Here is an 18,789-nt window from a genome sequence, read left to right as displayed (position 1 = left end):
TTGGATTATTCCCCCACAGAACTGTCTTCAGCAGTTCATGATTATGATTGCAGAAGAAATGATTGCAGGAGAAAGGCCAATGGAATTGGAACTAAATGCTTAGTACAAGGACAAGTATCAAAGCACCCTATATTGTTAGGACAAAATGCTTGCTGTGTTTTACTGTTTAGATGCAGAAATAGTTTGGATGTGAGTAAATAAGACTGAAAGATGTTGGTCAGTCAGATAGCTTAGCTCCGTTCAATAACGGGATTGCGTTCCCCTTCAAATATCAGGCACATTGTTTGGGAACACCTTTGTGGTCTGTTTTCATGCTGAATGTTAGATGGCAGGAATGGCCAGGAAGTCTTGCATAGTTTTTGATAGTGTGGTAGACATCTCTCTTGCTGGATAAATCAGAGAGAGCCAGTGCTATGCATCTAATTGTTGCCTATATATGTAAACTGCCTTGAGTCCCTTACAGGGTTGTTAAGGGTGGCGTATAAATACAGTAAATGAATAAATAAAATGATTATGTCATCATTACATATAACTGTAGAGAAGACTTGGCACCCAAATTTGTTTATTCTCTTCTCCCCACTTCAATTTCTTTTGGACCCTATATTTTAATTGTTGTGGTATTATTGTTGCTTAAATGCTTTGGTAGAAAGTCTGTATAACAATAAGGTAAGATTTATGTGCTCATGTTGCATCCCTGATTATTATTAGTAATAACTACTTTATTTTTGTACCCTGGCCCCATCTCCCCAAAGGGACTCTGGGCAGCTTACACCATGGCACAATGTGCCTCAAACTACACATAAAATAAACACACAGCACAGTAAAAGATAAAACCAATAGCATATAAAACAATAATTTAACTTCAAAATAGCACCCAATAACCTATGGTGAGAACTGTTGTAAAACATGGTTAACTGTATACAGGAACAAGGGAAAAGCCGCCTTGTAAGCCGCCTTGAGTAAGCTACTTTGAGTCCCCTTCGGGGTCAAGAAAGGCGGCATAGAAATATTGTAAATAAATAAATAAATAAAATAGGATAGTGCAAGTTGTTGCTCATAAACTAGGGCATGGGATGAAAGTGCAGTGCTGTGTCATTAATTGTGGACCATTGGGGCTAGACGTTTTCAAAGGCTTGTCCAAACAAAATATGGACAATACAGATACAAAATATTGCATGTGTTTCAGTAGACATGCTTGTTTGTTTGAATGCATTACCAGAACATGGGGAAAACTGCTTAAATGAACAAGTAACAATGGCATGTACAGAAATTCCAACATTAATATTAAGAATTTTGGAGGGGGGGGAATGCCGCTAATACAGAAGCCCCTTCCACACATCTGAATAAAATCCCACATTTTCTGCTTTGAACTGGAATATATGGCAGTGTGGACTCAGATATCTCAGTTCAAAGCAGATATTGTGGGATTTTCAGACTTGATATTCTGGATTATATGGCTGTATGAAAGGGCCTAGAGCAGTGGTTCTCAACCTGGGGTCATCAGATGTTTTGGCCTTCAACTCCCAGAAATCTTAACAGCTGGTAAACTGGCTGGGATTTCTGGGAGTTGTAGGCCAAAAACATCTGGGGACCCCAGGTTGGGAACCACTGGCCTAGAGTAACCAGAGCAATGGACAGAGATAAACAATAAAAGAATAACAAAATCAAGTTGAGAGCTTTGCATGGTCTAAGTTAATGTTATCCCCATTCACTCAAATATAAGCAATGGTAAGAGGAAAATTTGAAAATCTCAATATAAAGTATACAGTCAAATGTACAGGTAAAATCAGCCAATGTTTCACTTAGTAAAATTACTGAAAGGGGGGGGGGCTGTTATGGTGCCTCCTGTCATCTTCATAGGCACTAGAAAGGTTTGTGTACAAAACACAAGCAGATGGATACATTAATTTCAGCATGTTGCCTAAAGCAGAGATAGGAAAGAGCAGCTCCTAGTCATTTATGACGGCTCAACAGAGATGGCTTGCTGGCAGTCAGAAGTAGACCTGGCATTTTTGGCCTGAATCTTCGCATCTTCAGAGTCATGCACTCACATCAACAAAAAGCCCTCCCCAGCTAACCCCCCCCCTCCCCCAGCACAGATTCTACGTGTTGGACAGGACTGCAAACGCCTGTAAATCTGAACTTTCCCAATGAGCCCTTCAAACTATACCTCAGGGCGATTATAACTATTCCATAAATATCCCAGATTAATTCTGATCCCAACATCAAATCCACTTAGTGACTTAAAAAGACTGAGTCGCCAAGGCTGTAGCTGATAGACTGCTCCATCAAACAGTCAAGAGAAGCACCTTATCAAAACATGACAAACCATTTATGTAATTTCTAGTATGTCACTTGGAAAGATAATGAAGGAAAGCTGCTTCAGCACGGGTACAAAACCAGTTCTCTGATTTTATTTATCAAGTTCTTGTGTACAAGACATTTAAAAATGAGATACAGAAGACAGACCACTTGTTATGAAAGCAGATTTGCTTCCTGAACAGCAACATATGCCCTATAAACCACCCCTTTGCAAGCTCATTTATTTCAAAGGATTTATTCTCAATATGATTTTTTCCAAGTCAATTGACTGTTTCTAACTCATAAAAAACCCTAGAGTGAACACTCTTCGAGGCCACATTTTCTTGAACAGACACACAAAATTGAGAACAAGCAGCATTTTGATGGGATGAACACAAGATGGAAAATTCAGTCACTTCAACAGGTTTCTGCACTGTGCAGAGGAAAGAAACACACAGGCAATATTCTGAGATGTCACATTGAGTAACAAATGATATTAAAAACATGGTTCTCTGTAATCCACAATGAGGTAAGTTTCCTGGTTGAAAAAACGACTTTGTGCATAATCAGTTTATGAACTCCCTTTGAAAACAGTGTTTTAAAGCTTTCTCTTTAAATGCAAACACCAAAGGATGACCTCCACCATTGATATATTTGGAGCATTCAACCCCTACATCTCAGTTTAAAGGGGAGGGGATGGGGAGAGACTCAAGGAGATACTATTGCAGATAAAAAGAACTACACTGAAAAGAAAGAATGGTTTGCCATCCCTTATAAACACACATTAACCGTTGTTGCTGTTGTGATACCATATATAAACTGGATACATTATTAATAAGAAGGGCATGCACAACTTCTTGTGAGAGGTCCACAAACAGAACTACAAGTAATCCTGACACCTTTCTCTGCTAACTGGACACACAAGGGCCTGAGGCAACCTATACCTTTATACATACAAACAACTAAATCAATGTTTCTCAACCTGGGGATCGGGACCCCTGGGCAGGGGTTGTGAGGGGGTTTCAGAAGGGTCACCAAAGACAATCAGAAAACATATATTACTGATGGTCTTAGGAACCCCTTCGGCAGAAAATCTCCCTGCCTGTTCTTCTCTTTCTTTTTGGAAACAGACTGTGAATCTTCTCACCAAAAGCCCTCCTCTGCTGTGACTGGTGGGTCTCTCAGCCAGCCTCTAAGCCAAGGGGTGATATATTTCAAAGACTCCAAGTGGGGGAGGGGAGAGCAGGCATGCTCAGTGCATGGTAGCATGGTGCACATGAGTGGATGAGGGAGAGCATATGAGGCTGGAGAGAGGCTCGCCCCTGTGAGTCCCTACAGGGCATAGGGGTTCTGTGGAGAAGTTTGGCCCAATTCTTTCATTTGTGGGGTTCAGAATGTTCTTTGATTGTAGGTGAACTATAAATCCCAGCAACTACAACTCCCAAATGTCAAGGTCTATTTCCCCCCAAACTTCACCAGTTTCCTCATTTGGGCATATTGAGTATTTGTGCCAAGTTTGGTCCAGATCTATCATTGTTTGAGTCCACAGTGCTCTCTGGATGCAAGTGAACTACAACTCCAAAACTCAAGGTCAATGCCCACCAAACCTTTCCAGTATTTTCTGTTGGTCATGGAAGTTCTGTATGCCAACTTTGGTTCAATTCCATTGTTGGTGAGTCAGAATGCTCTTTGATTGTAGGTAAACCATAAATCCCAGCAACTAGAACTTCCAAATGACAAAACTAATCCTCCCCCTCCCCCAATCCCACCAGTTTTCAGATTTTTACATATTGGGTATTTGTGCCAAATTTGGTCCAGTGACTGAAAATACATCCTGCATATCAGATATTTACATTACAATTCATAACAGTAGCAAAATTATAGTTATGAAGTACTGTAATGAAAACAATGTTTGGGGGTCACCACATGAGGAACTGTATTAAGGGGTCGCAGCATTAGGAAGGCTGAGAAACATTGAACTAAATCAAATCCACCTGTATCTGTATACATGTTCATACCTTATTGAATGTGTATTTTTCAATGAAGAAAAATAATTTGACGTGTGGGTTTGATGTAATGCCATTCATGAATTAAATATTTTATTCATAGTATCTTTAGTTTTTGTCATCTAATTGTAATGTTTAAAACTTTCAAACTTTTAAAAAGAAATCAAATAAACTAATTCACAGATATATAAACCCTATTTTCCTAGTTTCCAACAGACCTCACAACCTCTGAGGATGCCTGCCATAGATGCAGGTGAAACGTCAGGAGAGAATGCTTCTGGAACATGGCCACACAGCCTGGAAAACACCCAACAGCCCAAACTAACCACTGTAGCTTTAGATGAGAGAAAGACATCTTTCCAGCTAGTGACTCCACAACTCTTACTCTGTCAAGATTTCCTAACTGTGAAAGCTGTTCAGCAGTGGAACTCTCTGCTCCAGAGTGTGGTGGAGGCTTTTAAGCAGAGGTTGGATGACCATCTGTCGGGGTGCTTTGAATGCGACTTTCCTGCTTCTTGGCAGGGGGTTGGTCTGGATGGCCCACGAGGTCTCTCCCAACTCTATGATTCTATGAGGAGCCAAGGCACCTTAAACCTCGCAAACTCTGAACTTTGACTGAGAAACACGTTGTGCCTTCCCTGCTTAAATAACTTCTATTTTAAGCAGTTCAAGAGAGAGAGGGCAGTGAGTGTAGCTCTTTAACGACTCCAGGATCGGCCTTACTTTAAGCAGTAATGCAGTTAAGCAGCTCCCCATACGTAATCAACAGTACACGATTAATTAACGCTTAAAGCCCGCTGTAAATAGACACAGAGATTGAGAGCAAACAGGTTCCTGACGATCAACAAGTTTAGATGTGAACGACGAGTCGCTGTTTGGAACAAGCCGCCACCTGCCAATGTTTACTGACCCTCATTCCCTCAGTTTCAGTGGCAGCTGCTCATTAGGAGCCGCACGTTTTGCCTCCGAAGAGGAGCCCAAGTAGCCCTTTCCCAGAATAATCAGGCAGCGTCAAACGAGGCCCTTCGGTTGACTCCCGAGCCAAATCCACCTCCTCCACCACCTGGAGAGGAGGAGGATTCTTCTGCAGGTGAACTCCGAAGGAAGCTCCTGGGTTCACAAACACAAACCCCAAGAAAATCGTGTGCAAATAAATTACTCCAAGGCTTCGGCTCTGTGATTTTAGGGGCGCTGAAGGAAGCCTCTGGGACCACTAACCCTAAGAAAACCGAGAGCACATAAATTCCTCCAAGGCTTCGCCTCTGAGCCACTTCTGGTCCCGCAGCTGAGCCGCTGACGGAGGCGGTTCTTTAAAATAGGATGGCTGCAGTTTGAACCCACTTTAACTGCCATGGCTCACTGCTATGGAATCGTGGGTATTGTAGTTTTACAAGGCCCTTTGCGGGCCCCTCGTCAGACGCCAAACTCGCAGGATCCCTTAGCCTTAAGGCTGTTAAAGTGGACTCAAGTTGCATTCATTCTTCAATTTGGTTAAGCCAAGTATGGGCTCTCCAGGTGTTTTGGATTCCAACTCCCACCATTCCTAACAGCCTCAGGCCCCTTCCTTTTTCCCTTCAGCCACTTAAAAATGTTAGAATGTTGAGGCTGGACAATCAGAAACCACATGCAAATTAGTAGGTAAAGACAGACCATGCTGGGCCAACTTGGGCTCTCCAGGAGTTTTGGATTCCAACTCACACCATTCCTAACAGCCTCAGGCCCTTTCCTTTTCCCCTTCAGCCACTTAAAAATGAGGCTGACCAGTCAGAAACCACATGCAAATTACTAGGTCAAGGAAGACCATGCATGGGCCAACTTGGGTCCTCCAGGTGTTTTGGACTCCAAGTCCCACCATTCCTCACAGCCTCAGCCGCTTAAGCGAATGAGGGGGGAAAGGAAGGGGCCTGAGGCTGTGAGGAATGGTGGGACTTGGAGTCCAAAACCCTTGAAGGGCCCAAGTTGGCCCAAACTTAGATTAACCCCATAACCTTCCCAGAAGTTTGTCCCACCGAAGGACCCCAAGAGTCCCTCTCCGTGAGGTGTTTCCAGGCAGGAGACTGTCCAGAATCCCCGTGTCCCAGACTCCCACTTACTTTTCATCCTTGGCGTGTTCCTGGCTGTCCCCCGGAGGCATCGGCGGCGGGAGCATGGGTAAGGTCCCTTGTGGCGGTTGTTGTGGCTGTTGTTGTGGCTCCTGCTGCTGCTGGAGGAGGAGGAGCGCGCAGGTGGCCAGGTGCCGCTGGTGCTCGTCCTGGAGGCGCCCGTTCTCGCGGTAGAGCTTGGCCACTTGCTGCTCGAGCTCGTCGATGCGGAGCTTCTGCTTCTCCAGCAGCTCCTGCTGCGTCTCGATGATCTTGTTGAGCTCCTTGAGGTACTCCGCCGCCTTGCTCGGGTTCTCCGCCGGCGGGGGCTCCATGGCCGGGCCAGCCTCGCGGGCACCCGGGGCCCACTCCGCCTCGCCCGCCCACCACGGCGGCCCGGGCCAGGGGGAGGCCAGGCGGGGGCGCTCAGCTCGGCCGCGGAGGACGACGACGACGACGACGGGGAAGAGCAACCCCAGCGCCAGCCCGGACGCGACGCCCCACCAGTCGCCCCCCGCCAAGCACGGGTCCGGAGGAGGAGGAGGAAGAGGCACGTCCACTGCTTCTCCTTCCCGGCTAGGGAACGCCGACGCCTCCCGGGCTCTGCGGGGACGCCATGGCCTTCTTTTGGGCCACTCAGGAAGGCTGGTGGGACAGGCGAGGGGAGGCGCGGGAAGGGCCACCCAAGGAAGCCCCTTCTTCTTCTCCCGAGCCCCCTCCTCTCCCGCTGCAGGTCCCGCGGAGTTTGGGAAAGTGCCTCCTCTTCGCAGACTCCGGGGCGGAGCTGGGGTTGGGTGCCCGGACTGACGAGGAGAAGAGCCAACCTGGCCTCGCTCCTGGTCGCACTTACTGCCGCTCTTCTGCTTCTTGCCTCTCGCCTGCCTTCCGCGGAGCGCCGGGCGGATAGGCGGGCGGGCGCGCGACTCCGTGTCCCAGCGCTTGCTGCCTTCAAACAACATACACAGGCTCGCTCACACTCAAGCGCGCGCGCCCTAACCCCTCCCTCCCCCTCTATCTCTCCAGCGCGCGCCCACACCGCGGAGCCCGAGGGCGGCGGCGGCGCTGCTGCTGGTGGTGACAGCTGCAGGACGCTCGCCTAGGGAGGGGCGGGAGGGCAAAGGACTTGGGTAGGTGGTGGTTGTGGTGGTGGAGGAGGAGAGAGAGAACAGGGGACTTTTGCGGAGTGGCTGACCTTTTCAGAGCGGCTCCCCTTTTGGCGGGAACGCGTGTTAAGGGAGCCAAAGATGGGCAACGCGCCTTTGGCCCCGCCCTGCCCTGCTTCCAGAGCAGGTGAGGAACCCCCTCAAGGCAGGGCGGCGGCGAAAGCTGCATCTCCGCGCGGGGCAGAGTTTGGGGGATGTTTCGCGCCCGCGCTCTTCCTCCTCGACAGGCAGCCCTCATCCTTCAGCGGGACCAGGTGGATTCCTCGACTCGCTCTTCCCTCCATCTCAACCTCTGAGGATGCCTGCCATAGATGGGGGCGAAACGTCAGGAGAAAATGCTTCTGGAACATGGTCATACAGCCCGGAAAACTCACAGCAAACCACACTGTTTGTGCCCGGGACTCCAGTGTGCCTGCCATCCTCCTGCTTATTCAGTCCGAGACTCTCTCCCCTCGGGTTCCTTTTGACTAACCGCGCTGAACTTGCCCTCCTGCTCCTGGATGTCATACAAGAACATGGAATGCCTAAGCAATGAGGGGAGAGGAGCGGGGGCTGGAGGCTCACACCCTGTCCTCCTAGTTCTGGAGGAAGGAGGATGCCATGGGGAGCCCATCCTTGGCCGAAGAAGGCTGTGTGGAAGCCTCTCCCCATCTTGTCTTCTTCTGCCTCAACTCAGGATGCCTCTCCGTCGGCAGCAGCAACGAGGGAGCGTCCCTTTCCCCCTGGAAGTCCAATGAAGAGGCGATCCAAGCAAGCTGGTGAGGGAGGGATGGAAGGCAAGAGGCTTCGAAGCTGAAGGGAAAGCTGGAGGGTTTCATTCTATCCACCCTTTCCTTTTCCGCCTCCTCCTGTCTTTTTTCTCCCGCTTCTTTTTTCTCCTCTTCATCCCCCACCCTCTAGTCTCTCATTTTTCCTCAAATTGCAGCAGTAGCATTTGGCTGCTAATTTGCCAAGTCAGCTCTTCGGGAACCTGGGCTTGCTCTCACTTGAGGTAACAGGCAGCTTGAGTAGGAGGCAGGAATCTCAGCAGAGGAGGAGAGGGTGGCCCTTGTAGCCTGGCCCTAGGCTGTGAGGGGACTGTCCCCATTCTGCAGGCTCCCTGGCTTTGAGGAGGGAGCCTGATCTGGAATGGAGGCTGCAATGGGAGGCTTTATCAGGATTCCTCTGAAATAAGTGGAAATAAGCTTTGAAAACATCTGCTTCCCACTTTACCTGTTTTTCAGAGTAGTAGATCTATGAATCCTTTGTGGTGGAGAGGTACCTGTGTTAGCCTGTTTCAGAATAGAAATAAATAAGGAATCTGGACCCTCTCAGAGTCACCAATTTATTTCCATGTAACAGGCATGGGCCAACTTGGGTCCTCCAGGTGTTTTGGACTTCCACCATTCCTAACAGCCTCAGGCTCCTTCCTTTCCTTTCCCACTTAAGCGGCTGAGGGGGAACTCTGGAACTCTCTCCCACTGGAGATCAGAACTGCCCCTTCTATCCTGACATTCGGGAAACAGGTGAAGACGTGGTTATGGAGACGGGCATTTGATGAGTGAGCCAACACCCTGAGATATGGATGGAAGATGATGTATAATCGATTTTAGTATGATGACTGACCATTGTAGTTTTGTATATATTTGTTGTTTTAATGTATTATTGTAATATGAATTATGTTGTTTTACTGATTGTATGTGATTTTATGGTTGGAAACCGGTCTCAGTCCCTCAAAGAGGTGAGAAGGTCGGTATATAAAACTTTTAAATAAATAATAAATAAATAAATGGCCTGAAGTTGTTAGGAATGGTGGAAGTTGAAGTCCAAAACACCTGGAGGGCCCAAGTTGGCCCATGCCTGGTCTATCTTGACCTACTAATTTGCATGTGGTTTCTGATTGGCCAGGCTCAGCATTCTAACATTCTTAAGAGGCTGAAGGGGAAAAGAAGGAGCTTGAGGCTGTGAGGAATGGTGAGAGTTGGAGTCCAAAACACCTGGAGGGCTCAAGTTTGCCCACACCTGCCTTATAAGCTTTCATTTCAGACAAGCTACATCTGAAGCCATCTGGGCTGAAAGAAACTTCATATTCTAAGGGTACATCTACACAGTTTGATTAATGCTTTAATTGCCATGGCTCAATGCTGTGGATTCATGGGAGTCATAGTTTATAAGTTGTTTAGACTTCCCCTGCCAAAGAGAAGTGATGCCTCACCAAATGGAGTTACACTGCATTCATTCTACTGTCCATGCACCCTAAGATGCCACAAACCTCCTTCTTTGTGGGAACTCAACAATTAGCATTTAAGATATTTTCTCCCACTCTACTAACTTTTAAAAGGAAACTTTGCTACATCTTATCTTTTTATTTTTTAAAAAATAGGAACCCCTGGTGGCTTAACCCAGTGGTTCTCAACCTGTGGGTCCCCAGGTGTTTTGGCCTACAACTCCCAGATATCCCAGCCAGTTTACCAGCTCTTAGGATTTCTGGGAGTTGAAGGCCAAAACATCTGGGAACCCACAGGTTGATAACCACAGGGTTAAACCCTTATGGCAGCAGGACTGCTGACCAAAAGGTTGGCGGTTCGTATCTGGGGAGCTCCCATCTGTCAGCTCCAGCTTCTCATGCCAGGACATGAGAGAAGCCTCCCATGGGATGGTAAAACATCTGGGCGTCCCCTGGGCAAGGTCCTTGCAGAAGGCCAATTCTCTTACACCAGAAGTGACTTGCAGTTTCTCAAGTTGCTCCTGACACAAAAAAATTCAAATAATAAACTACAAATATTGCTCAGTCTTCTGAAGTATTCTGTAAATAGAGTTGAGATATATGCTTTTATTCATCTGCTGTGAATATCTGCTCTATTTACATTAGGATTTGGTGACTTGCACTAGTAGATTTATGTAGATTCCAAATCAACAAGACACACCAAGAGAATACATCTATGTGATGAGTAATGCTCTAAAATATGAGGTGGGTGAATATCTGGATTTTCATAGAAAACCTGTGACAATCTCTCCTCCAGATTCTGCCCTGAGATACTCTTCAGGAGACCCCAAACAGGGCTTCAGACAGACTGTTCTGTGCAAGAATTGATTGATGATATTCATCTCTTAGTCCTTAAACAGAGTCCAACAAGAAGAGACTGATCCCATTTACATACCGCACTGGGTCATTAATAAGTTCTCAGGGCTGATTCCTTTATATATAACAAAAATGCTTACTCTCTGAGTCATAAGATACTCCTTTCCTTGCACAGTCCTTCTTCCTCCAGAGGTAAAGAGTGAACTTGCCAAATGTTTTTGTCACTCTCCATAATGTCTTCTCCAAATTGTCTGAGGTGACCCTTATAAATCATTGAGACACCTTGGAGCTTCCACCAGACAGTTTTCAAGTGTCGTCAGTCTAAGGCATTGATTGGCTATTTCATTATGCTGCTAGGATACCCCCACTCTAGCTTATTTTTTCCTAAAAAAATAAATGTAGTGGTGGGAAAATATGGGAAGATTAGAAACCAAAACTTGGCCTGCCTTGTCTGGAAACCATTGTAAAATTCTGTGGTGAGGTGGACAAATTACAAAATAAAAGCCTTGTCTGGCACTTAGATGTTAAGTAGGTCAGTCTATGAATGTGTATTTCATTTTTATTACATTTCCATCCTTTTTAATACTGTTTTACATAAAACCTGCTCCTTTTAATTTGAACTCTGCTAAATGTTACGTCCTTGCCTTGTGACACACACTATGTCTAACTATTTGGCCATCCTTTAGGTTAATGAGAAATAGCAGGGAATAACAAAATTGAATCTAGATTCTGACCAGTGGATAGTTAAGCATGATTTCTTTGTTGCCAGGAATTCCTAAAATTTAAATGCTTCAGGATATATTGAAGTGAGAGTACTCTAGTGTAACTAATATGTAATGTGTCCTTCATTTATCCTTCTTAGAGGAAGGGTGCTTTACTGTACAGTTAGACTATATTGAAGTGAGGCTACTCTAAAGTCAGTAATATGTAATGGTGAGGCTACTATAGAATAAGTAATATGCAAATTGTCCTCTAGATAGCCTTCCTAGAGGAAAGATGTTTTATCATGTTGGACTGCAACAAGTATTCTCATCACTACTGGCTATGTTGGCTGAAGCAATAATATCTAAAGACTTCAGTGTCCTAGAAGTGTCTTCAACTTTGTGTGTTACTTGTTTGAAATACTGTCCACATAGTGTTATAAATGGAGCCCCTGGTGGCACAGCAGGTTAAACCACTGAGCTGCTGAACTTGCTGATCAAAAGGTCAACAGTTCAAATCCAGGGAGCGGGGTGAGCTTCTGCTATTAGCCCCATCATCTGCCAACCTAGCAGTTCAAAAACATGCAAATGTGAGTAGATCAATAGGTACCACTTCTGCAGGAAGGTAATGGCACTCCATGCAGCCATGCTGGCCACATGACCTTGGAGGTGTCTATGGACAACGCTGGCTCGTCGGCTGAGAAATGGAGATGAGCACCACCCCAGAGTCAGATACTACTAGACTTAATGTCAATGGGAAATCTTTACCTTTTTAGTGTTATAATAATACTCATGCGTAATCCCTTTAATTTCACCTGGACCTTTTCTCACATACTGAACAACTGTGTAAAAATAACTATTGAAAGCTACTTTTAAAATGTCTCCTAGGGTATAATAGGTTTCTTGGGACTTTTTTTCTTGAGTAAACATAGAAAGGACCAGATGATGGAGCAAACCTCAGTATTAGTTACTTCAGAGTAGATCCTCTGAGTTCAGTTGATTTACTTCCAGTTAAATGCACCTAGAATTCCATCCAGAGATGTCAGGAATTACGGTGTTTGTGTTTTCACAAGCTCTCTTGAGAAACTACCTAACTACTAACAAAAATAGTTGAGGTTTTATTTTTTTCTGTTTTATCACATTAGCTTTATACAGTGATTTGTTAGCTCTGGTTTCTCAACAGAGCTAACAAATTTGTTAATTGCCGTGCTTTACTTATTTTATTCTAATCTGTAATGCCTATTAAATTTGCTATATAAATTACTATGCTGTCATACTCTGTAGTAATGGTATATACTGCTGGAAGAGATTTGCCCTGTACTTTCTGATTTTTTTTTGTTATGAATGATCACATGTACACAAAAAGTTCATCTGCTGTTTTGATGCTCATCAAGAGAAGGATGTTTGAACAGCTTTAATGTCTTAGTATTTCTTTCTATATGTGAATTAGTACAGTTTTCCCCAACTGTAACATGCTGTGGAAGCTCTTAAAGCAGGATGAAAGATGATCAATAAATATTGTAAATAAATATTGATGAGTTGATATCTTGTTTGAGATTTGCTGCCTCCTGTGACTTTAAAAATTTTACTCAATCAGAAAGACCTTTTTTTTCAGGGGCTGTTCTTGTACAAACAAACCATCACCAGGTCTTAAAGCACAGTTTTCCTTGTTTTAAGACAATCCCAGAGAGGCTAAGATAAGAATCTTTGAGATTCCATCTGTCTGTTAAGAGCTTCCCCTACAGGCTCTTTCCCTTTCTCCTTTCTGAGGGTATCACCAATAGCAGCTACATTACAGAGTTCATTGACAGGTTAATTAGGTTAACTTGTCAGTCAAGGATAGCTACTTTCCTTTGGCTGGATGGAATAACCTCAAAACTCCTTTCTGTAAGAAGCAAGCTTTCTGTGAAGTAGGAAAAACAAAAATTAAAGTGTTGCGTAAGCTGGTTTAAAGCTTTTCTAAGAAGAGCCACTAGTTTGCTGGTTGCTGCTGGGATCCTGCCTGCAGTGTTTAGAGAGAGAAATCACAATTCTTCCCAGGAGCTTTAAACAGCCTATTCACTTCATTGCACCAGATGAATTAAGAAAGCTTGCCAACTAGAAGGGAGGGAGAGCATATTTATAGCATCAGTATCACATTCAAGTTCTGTATGCATAAAAGCCAGTTGCGAGCTGCCTGTGAATGAAGATGCAGAGTGCTGAATTTCCCTCGTTAGAGACACAGGAATTTTCAAGCCAAATCTGTTTTAAAAGGGACACTTTCATCATTGTGTTTTTTGAAACAAGGTGCATTTAAGGATGTAACCCTGTACATTCCCAGAAAATTGGTACAGATTGATTAGTTTTTGCTTATAGCAGTGGACTGGGTTCAGCATTTTATGCCACTAACAGAAGCATTCCCTGAACAAAGTTCTGTTTGACTGGAAAACTGCCAGAAACAATAAAAGAAGATAGTCTCTTCTGCCCCATTTTCCTCCATCATCTTGCAGCCCACAGTATTTTCCGTTTTGTTTTTGAGGGGTCACTTTTGGATCACTTAGAATATGAAGCACCTTTTCCCATGGATAATGGTGGGCAAAAGTCAGGAATGTGTGGAAAACATGTTTCCTCTTCTTTTTGTATAATTTTTTTGATGGGTTTGCCTCGGAATAAGACAGAATGAATCCAATCAATCATGCTTGGACTTGTGTTAAAGATATTGTGCAAAAGAACCTGAATTGACTTCTTCTGTCCTGTAGAATAATTTCATAATTTCTAGCCATGGCTTGTTTTTTCTAATAAATAACATGGAAAACCAATCCACTAAGAATAACTAGAATTATAAATCAAGTTGTTTCTCCACCAGTTTCAATGCATCTGTCTTGAATGTGTTATTTCCATAAAATACATTTCTTCTTAAAGTACAATTTCTTGTCAGTCATAAAATATAGTTATTATGTACAGATGCACTGTCCCTTCCTTGCCAATGTTACATAATGGCTAAAAGCATGAATGCATTGCTGCATTTTACCACCTGTAACACTCTGAATGTTTTGTTTCTGCCACCTGAACCGGTATTTTGTTGGCTTCTCTGATTTTATTTTTACTTCAGGGAACTCTTCTATCCATTGCCAAAATTGTAAGCATACTCTCAAGTGGCTAGCTATGTGCATAGCCTAAAACAATGCAACTGCTACTGTGATCCATGCTCTTTAATCTTATTTCTAGTACAAGATGTTTTTCATCTAAAGAGTGTGTTGATCTGCATAGGTTTTCTGAAATGCCTTTTTCTTTGCTTCACTTTAAGAGAAAGGGATTAATCTGTGCATGGAGTTGTTTCCTGCTACAGCTGTGGTGATTACAGGGGCAATCTGAAAAATGCTTTATGTGCATGGTTTATGGTAATGGAAACCAGTTCCATTTTTACAGGTATTGTGCAGAAAGACTGAATATGTATTGCTATATCTGAAAAAGAAAAGCAATAGTACTTGGACACACCTGATCCCAAGGATATTTATAGAGGCTATAAGGTATATTAGTTTCAGAACACTTGAATGATGATTAGTGCTTTCTTCTTTAAGTGCAAATGGAATGGAGGGTAAATTGTCATTACTGCCTTCAGAGATGCATTGGACTCCATGAGGGGATAGTTCTGTGGAAGCCCCTAATGGGTGCAGAATTCTTTAGTGCAGCAGTGTTAGGAGCATTGAGAAGAAATTATTGTGTATATTGTTCTGTCTCTGCACATTACTATCTCCTTGGCAGATCTCTGCACAAGGGGTGGTCATGGAAAGTGTTCCCTAGTTAATTATCATGATTGATTCTTAATAAATTTATTAACTCAGCATTGTTAACCCATATTACTCCTTTCCACATAGAGTCCAGATAGTTCTTTCTTTGCCTTTCTTCTAAGATCATGCAAAAAAGTCAGCGTATATAAAATTCTGTGTTTACCATTAGTCTATATCTGATTTCTGCCACGAATAAACACAAATAATGTAAGTATGCAAATGTACTTATTTCTTCATTTCCCCTTTATTATTTTGTTCAAGTGATGAAAGTTTTAATGTTTACAGGGAACATCATGGACTAGTTTAAATCAATATCATAACAATTGCCCCACATCTGCAGTTTTAAGTCAACCTTCTCGGTTTGTAATATAGACATTTCTTCAGGAAAGTCATACAACAATTTAGCTGCTGTAATGAAACATCATCATAGGTGATTGCTTGTGGCTGAGTATGACAGTATTCTGAAGGCAGAGTCTTGGCATTGGATCCATAAATGACTGTTAAGACCTATTCTAAATCCACATGGTCTTTCATATTGAAGACATATAGTTTTAGATTTTTTTGTGTCAGGAGTGACTTGAGAAACTGCAAGTCGCTTCTGGTGTTTTTATTTCTAGATTTTCAGATGAAAGGTGGTCATGACAAGGGTTTGCTTGATGGAGGAGGAGGAATAGGTGGTAATACTACCGTTATACCTCTGATTAATAGCTGCTATCTCTATCCATGCCCTGTTCGCCCCACCAGCACAATAGACATCTAGAGCAATCATCAATCTATTTGCCCCAAAGGAACTGGGAAATTGACACTTCTGTTTGATGTTTGATGTTTTGTTTCATGTCTCATAACAGGTTGCATTTTTCATTTAATTTTAGTTGTTAAGTCATAATTAGTTTTTAAATGTTGGGTTGTCAATTTTTGTTATTATGGGTGTGTTGTTATTATATTCAGGCATTGAATGTCTGTCTTTTCTGTTTGGAATCCACTCTGAATCCCTCTGGGGAGATAGGGTGGAATATAAATATATTATTATTATTATTATTATTATTATTATTATTATTATTCCTCTTGGCTTGTTTTTTTTCTTTTTGCCTTTTATTTGTGATTCTTCAAAATCCATGACACTATTGGTAACAGTTGACTGACTTCGTGTTGCAATGCTCAAGTGCCAGGGCTTCACAGTTCATGGTGATTTTTCCACATTTTTTTAGATTGGTTTAAATTCCATCTTTGATTATCTTTTGTTGTCTACTGACATTCTATTTTCCATTCTTATGTTGAAAATAAAGTAACTGCTTTGGGAGACCGTGATTATTTGTTTGGACAACATAGCCAGTCCAGTGAAATTGATGGTGGAGAATCATAGCTTTGATGCTAGTGGTTTTTGCTTCTTCCAGAATGCTGACATTTGTCCACCTGTCCTTTTTTGGAGGCAATGCTGAATGGAATCTTGCCAGAAGTTGAGAGTAACATTTGTAGTTGGTCCGTGTTTTGCAGCCATACAACAGTTGGAAGGACAATAGTTTTATAAACAAGCATCTCGGTATCCCTGGAAATGTCACAATCATCAAACACACTCTGCTTCATTCAAAAATTTCTGCACTTACAGAGTTCAAACATTGTTGTATTTTTGGTATCAATATCAGTTTTGTGGAGAGGTGGCTTCCATGGTCGCAGAAATGGTCAACATTTTCTATCAATACATCATTAAGCTGTATTTCTGGCATTGCAGACAGATTCATTTGTGCTTGCTGGTAGAACATTTAGTTTTTTTCAATGTTAAGTGAGGGGTCAACACATTGGGCTGAGCCATTATAGTATGGAGCATGAGCCAAAACAGTATTATTTATTATTTTTATTTGTATCCTGCTTTTTCTCTTTAAAAAAGAGAGTCTCAAGGTAGCTTAGTTCATTCAATCCATTATGATTTAGGGTTCTACTTTGACTGGGAGAATGCAAATTGGTAAGCAACTAGTAGTCTTATTGAGTGGTCCTTATTTCATTTGTGCAGGAGAACTGAGCCTGATCACCTACTTGATGTTAAGTAAAACTTGAGTTGAATTGTACAGAAAACCTTTTGAGAACAAAGGAATGACACTTACTGGGAAAACCAACATTTTTACAACTTGGTAATATTAAATCTTGTATTGATTAAATACTGATGAAATATATCCACAATACTGAATAAAATATGAGGAGAGACGGGTAAGAAATAAAATTATTATTGTGCTTTCATGGCTATAATCACTAGGTTGCTGTGAGTTTTCTTGGCTGTATGGCCATTTTCAGAAGCATTTTTTCCTGATGTTTCACCCACATCTATGGCAGGCATCCTCAGAGGTTGTGAAGTCTGTTAAAAACTAGACAAGTGTGGTTTATCTGTGGAATGTCCAGGGTGGACATTCCACAGATATATGGTATCCACAGAAAGGAGGAAACAATGAAAATGAACAAAATCTGGCTACCAGGATTTTAAAAAACCCTCTAAAATCAGGGCAGTAGATAGAGCAGCATTAAAAAAACCCAGGGGGATTCCAGACAAGAATCAACCAAGGTCACCTAACACCTCCCAACAAAGAATCGCCAGGCAGCAATCAGCCAGGCTTTGAAGCTGCAAGGCCATTAAATGCTAATCAAGGTGGCCAATTGCAGTATTCTCACTTGCCTCAAACAAACAAGAGTTCTTTCTCCCACCCTGGACATTCTACAGATATATAAACCTCACTTGTCTACTACTTCATCATACTAGAGAATGAATCCACTTTAAATCCAGTTTCTACCTCCTGCAGAATTCTGGTGTTTGGAGTTTAGGGAGGAGCCTTTAAAAGCCTCACTAAACTACAAACTCCAGAATTCTGCAGAAGACAGAAACCATTTAAGGTGGATTCATTCTCTAAGTGTGATGAGACCCTGTTTCTAACAGACCTCACAACCTCTGAGGATGCCTGCCATAGATGTGGGCAAAAATGTTGGTTTTCCTAGTAAGTGCCATTCCTTTGTTCTCAAAAAGTTTTCTCTACAATTCAACTCAAGTTTTACTTAACATCAAGCAGGTGATGAGGCTCAGTTCTCCTGCACAGATGAAATAAGGACCACTCAATAAGATTACTAGTTGTTTACCAATTTGCATTCTCCCAGAGCAGAACCCTAAATCATAATGGATTGAATGAACTAAGCTGCCTTGAGACTCTCTTATTTAAAGAGAAAAAGCAGGATACAAATAAAAATAATAAATAATACTGTTTTGGCTCATGCTCCATACTATAATGGCCATACAGCCCAAAAACTCACTGCAACCCCAAATTATTATTTTTGTTGTATTTGACTCAAGAGTCATATGCTTTCCACTGCCCACTAAAACAGTGTTTCTCAACCTTCCTAATGCCGCGACCCCTTAATACAGTTCTTTATGTTGTGACCCCCAACCATAAAATTATTTTCGTTGTTATTTCATATAAGTAATTTTGCTACTGTTATAAATCATAATGAAAATATCTGATATGCAGGATGTATTTTCAGTCACTGGATGAAATTTTACACAAATACCCAATACACCCAAAATTGAATACTGGTGGGGTTGGGGGGCATTTATTTGTCATTTTGGAGTTATAGTTGCTGGGATTTATAGTTAACCTACAATCAAAGAGCATTCTGAATTCCACCAACAATGGAATTGAACCAAGCTTGGCACACAGAACTCCCATGACCA

The 18,789-nt window shown here is 42.7% G+C and overlaps 1 protein-coding gene across 8 annotated transcripts in view; it reads right to left on the bottom strand.

Annotated features, from left to right (window-relative positions):
- Nucleotides 1–7,351, bottom strand: part of IQSEC1 (IQ motif and Sec7 domain ArfGEF 1) — a 403,878-nt gene extending 396,527 nt beyond the window's left edge. For 7 of the 8 annotated variants that reach the window (XM_060765981.2, XM_060765975.2, XM_060765979.2 and 4 more), the window contains exon 1: nt 6,401–7,351. In XM_060765981.2, the coding sequence (XP_060621964.2) occupies nt 6,401–7,347 (947 nt within the window). In that variant the 5' untranslated portion in view covers nt 7,348–7,351. The remainder of the gene's footprint in view (nt 1–6,400) is intronic. The other variant, XM_060765982.2, reaches the window with a different exon arrangement.
- Between the last annotated feature and the right edge of the window lie 11,438 nt (nt 7,352–18,789).

The sequence above is a fragment of the Anolis sagrei genome, chromosome 2, assembly GCF_037176765.1.
Source record: "Anolis sagrei isolate rAnoSag1 chromosome 2, rAnoSag1.mat, whole genome shotgun sequence".
NCBI classification, from domain to species: Eukaryota; Metazoa; Chordata; class Lepidosauria; order Squamata; family Dactyloidae; genus Anolis; species Anolis sagrei.
This window is presented reverse-complemented; position numbering and strand designations above follow the sequence as displayed.